Below are 8,606 nucleotides of genomic sequence, written 5' to 3'. Positions count from 1 at the left end.
AATTCTGAAGTCATACAATTTGACATCATCAGTTAGAGATGTTCCACATCCCCTGACATGGCCGAGAGAAGCAGTGCTGGCCAACCCTCCCAGGACTACCCCTTACACATACACAGATAGCCAAGTAAATGGGAGGACGACCACATCAGTAGCTTAATTGGCAATGCACGGCATGCTTAATGCACAGTATGGGGGTTCGGCTCCCACCTTCAGCAAGTTGTCTTTCTATCAACTTTCACTTCATCTTTACTTATTATTTCTATATTATGATTTCCCCTACATATTGTCCAGCTTCACTGTCTGCTTCCTTCACAACATAGTAAATAACAGAAAATTGGGTCCATCAATTTCCTTTATTCTTTGTGCCTCGTTCTCTACTGCTGCTGATAGCTTACAAAATCTCCTTCACAATCTGTCCTTGTGTGAAGAGAAATTCAATCACCGGACAACACCCTGTTTGAGAAAAGTCCAAAGTGATCGACAACTTCTTCGGTTTGGTGCTGAAAAAGATTTGAGAAAAAATACTCAGTAGTCATCCAAAACATATTTTTACACAATGCCTTAAAAAGTTTTTATTAGACAAGAGGATCATGCTAAGGGATAAAACTTATCAGAATTTTGTTATACAGATCAAGAGATTACTTTAACTGTGAGGTTTTGACATGTAACTTCACTGTGGTTTACATCGTAGGTTCTAGTTTATTTTGACCACCGGAGATTCCTTAAATTGCGCCCAAAGCTCAAATGCAAGTGTTTTTACGTTTCACCCCCATCAAACTGTGGCTGTTAGAGCCGGGAATCAAACCACTGAGCTTGTGCTCAGCAGGGCACTATAGACACTGAGCTGCTGCAACGGATACCAAGGGATGACTGAAACAAGGCTTGCGAAATCCCACAAGGTGAAGAAAGACTCACGGGATGAAAAATTGGCATTTTCTTGATTGGCATGAGCCTAGAAACTTACACATTTGCGTACACCCACCTACCAGTATAGTGTCTTTACATTTCACATCTTTGTAGTGCAGGTTCTACAATGACAAATTCCTGATTCGAGCTCAAGAATAGCGCGAAAATAAAATCCAAGAGAAGGACAGGACACAAAGCTTGATTCCTACAATGAATCTACGTCGTATTTCCATACAAGTTGCGAAGAATGTTCGTGCAAGCATGGTGCCTCAGATAACAGCGTAAGAAACAACAATGCTAGTATACATATCAGTTTAGGAAACAAGCTGCACCGCATTCTGGCTTCAAGACAAACTTAATTTGAGAGCAAGATTGAGCCTGAGTAGAACACGTTCCTATATACTGGTTTTCATAGTTTAGATTAGGGTTTCTCAACATGTGCATTTTGAAGTGTTGCGAGCAGGCGCAGAATGTAGATGCTGTAGCCTTCTTTGGGCTTTCTAGCAGGTTCTCAAGCAAGTCGTGATTCACAATCGAGCCGAGAAATCCGTGATTAGGGAAACCGTACAGTAGACGAAGAGTAGAGGTAAACGCTGCATTGAGTGCCATAAAAATTTGCGACAGCTCACTTACTCGCACATTATGCAAAGCCCCACGAAAGATGGAAAAAAAAAGGAAAAGTCTTCACGATCAACGTACTCAAGTAAGCGACAGCAACAAACGTTTAGAAATATTTTAAACCTTTCTGTCATAAGAGAAGAAAGTGCCGCCAAGCTGAAGACACTCACGAGCTCCATTTACAACAAATTCAGCAAACAAGAGCAACAGCACTGAAAAACTGAACAGTAAGCTGCACAAAACCACGTTATGAACCATAACAGGCACTGCAAGGTATAAGGAAATGAGTTGCTTTAGGCGTGGGCCCAAGTGTCGCTCATGATCGCAAGCTCAGGCACATTTCGGTTGTCCCAGCACAACTAACTAGCATATTTTGCTACACAATACAGTAAGGAACCATAAATTTATGTTTTAACTAAGATCAAAAGTGGAAGCAGCGCGCGCAAACTGTAGCAAAATTGTTAACTGGAACACGCCATACTTGTTTAAACGTCACAATCACGTGGTCAAAAATGTGACATCACTTCCGTGCATGGCAGTAGCGTTTTGGTATGGCATTTCGCCTCTACTACGCGTGTCACCAGTCACCGCCTTTTTTTAAAAACCCATATGGGTCTCAAGAATTTTCCTTTTCATGTATCCTCCTTGATCTTGCGGGTTTCTACAGAACTGATTTGCCAATAATTGGGGTTAGGAGCAGGCAAATGGTCAACGACCCTGACTTTGACCGCCTCGATGCCTTCGGTTAGCAAACAAGAGTTTATTGGCTACTAGCCTGCTTCTAAGGTTACATGCAATTAAAATAATTTACATTTACTAACACATGCAGGATCGTCCTAACACCGTATGCTTCCATGAACTCATGCACTGCCCAAGATCATAACACACGAAAAGCACAGTTCACGTTAGCAGGCCTTGCAAAGCATGCCAAGATGCACACCTTGAAATTTATTTGAATTGTTTGAGTGCTCCCTAATATGGTCATTTCATGGGACATTAAAGGAAAATACAAAGCAGACTACTAAGTAGTAGTGGACTATAGCACTATTTGCAAGCGTGCTAAATTCTTACGCCTCAAGTTTCTGTTCCACCTCCTTAATGGGGGCTACAAATTACACAGTGGTGCACATGTATCTTTCTCTGAACAGCGAAACACTAGAACTAAACACCTTAAACATTTAATTGAATACAGGTTCCACACAGACACATTCAGGTATTTTTTCTTTCCTCAGACTATCAGTGATTAGAATTCATTGCCTAGTGATATAATTTGTTCACCTGACGATTTCCTTCCTATGCTGGAAAAATAGGTCTGAGTACGCATCTTAACTTATAAGTATCGCCTACAGACACTGCAATATGTTTGTAATTGGTTTGGTGTACTTTTTTTGTTGTTTGCCTTATGCTTCTGCATTTTTGTTCATTAACCTTTAAGGGCTGACTCAGGAAGGTCACACCCTCTTATTGTATTGCTCAACTACATCTTCTCGTAAACTACAATATTAACAAGTGTATAAGTTTGCCATTCATATTTTGATGCAATGTATTTTCCCATGTCCTGCAACAGCCTCGAAATGGAGGCTAGCAGTATGTATGAAATAAATAAATAGATGCGGCCTATTAAAGTAGCATTCCATAAACCTCACAGTGCTTGTTTCGTGCCAACAAGACTTAGTTTACGAGGAAATTGCGTCTGAAGGGTCCGCATACCTAGAGAGGAATTCAAATCACCTGCTCCTGAGCAGGGAGTGGCGACGTTGCATACGCCACGACTGCCCTTTGCTTTCATCGGTGAGTAAAACAGCGCCCTACAGATGGTGCTACAGTTTTCTACGAAAAATGCGTACGTGCGGCCATGGAGCAACCGACCCAAGACAGAACATTGGATTCACCACTGCAGCTGCTCTTGGTCAAGTGGCATGGACTGTTCAGATATACCACGACATCACATGAACATAAAATTCTCTGCGACTTGAAGTTTGTGCAAGTTTCGCGAGCCAGAAAAGCCAGCTCAGCACTACATAATAACTACTGAAACACAAAAGCGTGGGCGATGCTTTCAAGGGTAACCTCAATAGGTTCTTTTTTCTAAAAATCAAATAGAACTAGACAAGAAGCATTTTCTTTCATGTTATAATGCAATGCAGCGATATTTTTATTACTAGTAGATGAGTTCCAGTGACAGAATTTTAATGAGGAGTGCCTTCATCATCTGGCTAGTACTTGAATGTCTAAGGGAGTGTCTAATTGTGTCCTGCATTTACTTCAGTTTCTCAATTACAAAAGCTCTATTCGCAGTAATATTATTACAATATCATCGAGCAATGCTCAAAAGACGGGCCGCCACGAGAACGAAGATGACGTCGCAGCTCTTAGTGCGAGCGAGGGTCGGCCTGGCTGCCTGGCTCCAGTGTAAATAACCTGTAAATAGCCCTTTTCGTCTGTCTTTTCACACGTAACATTCTGGTGGAGGTGCGGGGTACTTCAGAAGCCGCCGCCTTCTCTCGTCTCGTCACTCTTCTAACCTCACCACCCATTCTCGCCCACTTCGACCCTGATGCCCCTACAGAATTGCGTACAGATGCCAGCGGTCATGGCGTAGGTACCGTCTTAGCCCAGCGTCAGCGTGGACAGGATCGCGTTATTACTTATGCGAGCCACCTCCTAGCACAATCGGAGCACAACTATTCCATTACGGAATCAGAATGCCTTGCTGTCGTCTGGGCAGTTGCGAATATCTGTCCTTACCTTTACAGTCGCCCTTTTTCCGTAGTCACTGACCATCATGCTCTCTGCTAGCTTTCATCACTAAAAGACCCTACAGGCCAGCTTGGTCGATGGGCTTTGAGGCTACAAGAATTTTCATATTCCATGGTGTACAAGTCTGGCCGCCTGCACCAAGACGCTGACTGCTTGTCGCGTTACCTGTTGACAACTTTGACTCCTCCAATATTGCCAGTGCTTCTTGTGTATTCTCTGTATCACAGCTGCTTCATTTCGCCGACGAGCAACATCATGACGGCTACATCAGAGCACTCATAGACCATTTTGAACATTCTCCAGCCGATGCTGCTCTATGCCTCTTCGTCCTCCGTAACCTTCATCTGGACGGCTCTGAGTTTCTACTTGTAATACCTAAACACCTCCGCTCCACTGTTCTAGAAGAGCTTCACGACGCACCAACGGCAGCACACCTTGCCGTATCTCGAACCTATGACCGTGTACGTCGCCGTATTTTTTGGACGGGCCTTGCCCGTTCCGTACGATGTTGTGTCCCCACTTGTGAACTTTGCCAACGACGTAAGAAGCCTTCCCAGCTCCCCACCGGTTACCTGCAGCCGCTCGACATCCCTACCAAGACCTTCCATCGTGTCGGCTTAGACCTTCTCAGCCCATTTCCGGAATCTACATCAGGCAACAAGTGGGCTGCAGTCGCAGCGTACTGCAAAACAGTGCAGTTTGCGGCTTTGAAGCTGGTCGGGGCACAGCATGGCATTGGCGTGTTCAATAAGAGCATCAACCTTTTAAAAGGCGGGAGCTGACGCACACGCTTTCCATTCCGCGTTGTGGTACTTGTTAAGTCGTCAGTCCTCACATCACTGGCAACTGCGCGTTCCATGCTCATATGTTGACATTTCTCATGGAATTGTCATTCTTCTGCCTGTCCGTGTAGAGGTTAAGATGTCCTCTTTGCCACATTAGGGCGAGAAAATTGTTTAATAAATCAAGATTAACATAAAATACATGTTTTCTTTAGATTGTTGCTCTGGGTGATCTAGTGCCTCACTTGAAACAATTTTTGTGTTTCCATCGCTATGAATGTTCGCACTCATGCAAAAAAAAAAGACCCATTCTGTCACGCCAAAAATGTGTGCAACAGTGTACAACATTTATCGACGTGAAAGCAAATAATTTTGCTAGTGGCTCTCATACCACGAGACAAGGGTGTATGAAAAATCATGCCAACCATTTTGCATTGTGCTGTGGGTTGGTCTATGAGATACCTCTCAGCTGTGGCAAGTTCTATGTAGACCAAACGGCCCAATGCCTAAATGACTATTTGAGGGAGCATTCAAACAATTTAAATAAACCGGATGGTGCAGCGCACATTGCAAGGCCTGCTCATGTGAGCCGTGCTTTCCAACATTGTGATCCTGGGCAGAAGTAGCAACAAAACAGCACATGAACTCGCGAAGGAATATTTTATCAGAGAGATGGTGCACATGTCAGTAGCACTTCAATTGCCTTAATTCCCCAGAAGTGCACTTGTTTAATGCCGATTTGTAGCATTACTAGACAAACTAGCACTGTCACAACATTCGCCTCTTGCATGTGCACAAAATTTGTACCCTATCTTCCATCCTTTGAATCATTAAGTCAGTTGGTAGTTCGCACTTTCATGCGTCCTTCTTCTATAAATATCTTTTTGCGCACAAAAAAAAAATGCGTCGCAGATTTCACCAACTTGCCCAAGACGAAGTCCTAGTCAGTTTCAAAAATTTCCTTCAGAGATTTTCTTGTTGTGATGAGAATTTCTGTCAATGCATGGCACTCTGTTCGAACAAAGGGACAGGTGGTTGACAACTTCACTGAAGATGGGAGAAAAGAAAGGTTATAGAGGCAAAGATTGTCGCATTATCACCCAGATATGTTCCCTAACGCAATGCCTAAAGAGTTTTTTTTTTGTTGGACAAAAGGATCAGGGTAAAGCTCAAGACCTATGAGCATTCTATTGCACAGACAAAAGGATTAACCAAACAAGCCCTGTGAAGTGCAGCAAGGTCAAGGAAGATTCATACAATGGAAACGGCATTTGCTTGAGAGCGGCATGCATGGACCTGCAAGCCCACACTGGTCATATTAGCATGCATTTCACATGTATAACAAAATGCAGGTTCCTGCAATGAAGCTACGTCATGTCTACAAACAAATTGCGAGGAACATTTGCGCAAACCTGGTACCTCGCACAGCGCCATCATAAGAAGCAATACTAAATAGCAGCTTAGCAAACTAGCTGGAAGAAATTTAAGAAAATTTCTCGGTCTTCAAGACAGCCAAACTTTACAACAAAATTGAACCAAAGTAGAGCTATGAGTGGCTGGGCCACCATTTGCAATATTTGTCTTCATAGTTTACATTCAGGTTGCTCAACATGTGCCTTTTGAACTGTAACGAGCAGGTGCACAAGCAAGTCGCGATTCGCTAGCCACCAAAATCCGAGGTAAACAGGGAAACTGCATGAAGATGCAAGACAAGAAACAGTAGAGGTAAATGCGACATTGCCGTAAAAAAATTGCAACAGCACTTACTCGGGCAATATATGCAACAGCAATCCTACGAAGGATGAAGAAGAAACTTTAATAGAGAATGGTCCGGCAGTTTTTGTCAGGTGGCGGCTCGAAGTCCTTGAACCCGAGCGGCACCTTCGGCTTGCCGGATGGCCCAGAGCTGCGGTCTGCCAACTCTGAACTTTTGAGAGTCGTCTCCCAGCGGCGGCAACGCCGATGGAGAAGGTCCCCGGCGGCCCTCGAAGCCGGGGCGGCGCCGGGAAGAAGCGAGCTCGAGGCTTCCCGCACTCTGGCTGCAGCGACAAGAGTTTAGAACGCGTTTAAACGTTTTTACCATAAGAGAAAAAAGTTCTGCCATACTGAAAGCCAACATGTGCCCCATTCACAACAGCAAATTCAACAAACAAGAGCACTGAAAAACGTAACAGGAGCTACATAAGACCACACTACCAACCATAAACGCGCTGCAAGGCATAAGGAAACGAGCTGCTCCAGCGTTGCGTCCAAGTGTCGCTCGTGATCGCAAGTTCGAACACCATCCGATTCTTCCAGCGCAACTAGAACAACATTCTAGCACACAATACAGTAAGAAACCGTAAAATTGTGTCTTAGCTAAGCTGAAAAGCTGAAGGAGCTCCAGCAGCGCGCGCAAAACTATAAACCGGAACACGTCATACTTGTTTAAACAACGTCATCATAACTCTGACGTCACTTCCGTGCGTGGCAGCAGCGTTTTAGTATGGCATTTCGCTACTACCACGTGCGTGTCAGCAGCTTACGCCTAAATAGAAACACGCCGCGCGGCTGCATACGAAAGGCATGTGATCGCCTGCGCGCCACCTTTCCACAGAACATAAAACCGCCATAAACATAGTACTCAAGTTGTAAGAATTGCAATAATAAAATATTATTTTTGCAATGACTCAAATGTTTGAAAGCATTTCACGCAATACATTGCATTTTCATTTGCTATAGATATAATCGTTACATTAACAAAGCCGTTACGCTGCGCTGTAGCCAAGGCAAGGTATTTTGCTTTGTCAATACACCTAAAACGTGGTCCACAGAACCGTGCACGCACGTGAAAAACGTGTGCTTCATCTTCAATTTATATTGCTCTGCTCCCACAGTTTCCGTGCATCGCACTACTTGAGCTATATCATGAGAAGCCAACAAACACTGACACCAAGGACAACATAGGGGAAATTACTTGTGCCTAATAAATGGAATGAAAAAATGATAAATTAATGGAAATTAAAGTGGATGAAAAAACAACTTGCCGCAGGTGGGAGCCGAACCCACACCCTTAGCATTTCGCGTGCGATGCTCTACCAATTGAGCTAATTTAGCAATTGAGCTCGGTTAACCCCCTTTCTTCTCGTTCATTACTTGAGCTATAGGAAGGCATGACAAGAAGGCAGAGCAGCCAGTGCTACTGAATCAACTGAAATGGAAGGAACTGGAAGACATTTTGCTGTGTGAAGTTTTTTGTAGCCCGCGAAGAGACCCGCTTTCTACCAACGGACTTCTGAACATGGATACCATTGATGATGGTGTTTTCAGGTCGTATTTCCGATTCGAAAAAAATGACATATCAAGGCCTTATAGTGCCTTAAGGATGTCAGATTTCATCACAACAGCTCAACGAATGACTGTGCCAGGAGACAAGGGTTTGTGCATTACGCTACGCCGGCTCTAGTACCCCAATAAGCTGTGCGACCTGGAGCACCTTTTTGGCAGACATTATTCACTTATATAATCAGCGACAAATATCGTTCTTTCACACATCGAAAG

General features: G+C 43.9%; 1 protein-coding gene across 3 annotated transcripts; it reads right to left on the bottom strand.

Annotated features, from left to right (window-relative positions):
- Nucleotides 1-334: 334 nt before the first annotated feature.
- On the bottom strand, nucleotides 335-7,575 carry LOC142572810 (uncharacterized). 3 transcript variants are annotated; one of them, XM_075682182.1, is made up of 4 exons: nucleotides 7,267-7,575; nucleotides 6,834-7,105; nucleotides 5,990-6,113; nucleotides 335-500 (listed from the first exon to the last, which is right to left on the bottom strand). In XM_075682182.1, the coding sequence occupies exons 1-3, from the start codon at nucleotides 7,285-7,287 to the stop codon at nucleotides 6,017-6,019; spliced, it is 390 nt and encodes a 129-aa protein (XP_075538297.1). In that variant the 5' UTR covers nucleotides 7,288-7,575; the 3' UTR covers nucleotides 335-500; nucleotides 5,990-6,016. The 3 variants fall into 3 exon arrangements, 2 of the variants coding, with proteins under 2 accessions (XP_075538297.1, XP_075538296.1); XM_075682181.1 differs by having other exon boundaries at nucleotides 336-500; nucleotides 5,994-6,113; nucleotides 7,267-7,574; XR_012826144.1 differs by lacking the exon at nucleotides 5,990-6,113 and having other exon boundaries at nucleotides 341-500; nucleotides 7,267-7,571.
- Nucleotides 7,576-8,606: the final 1,031 nt, after the last annotated feature.

The sequence above is a fragment of the Dermacentor variabilis genome, chromosome 2 (genome assembly GCF_050947875.1).
Source record: "Dermacentor variabilis isolate Ectoservices chromosome 2, ASM5094787v1, whole genome shotgun sequence".
NCBI lineage: Eukaryota > Metazoa > Arthropoda > Arachnida > Ixodida > Ixodidae > Dermacentor > Dermacentor variabilis.
This window is presented reverse-complemented; position numbering and strand designations above follow the sequence as displayed.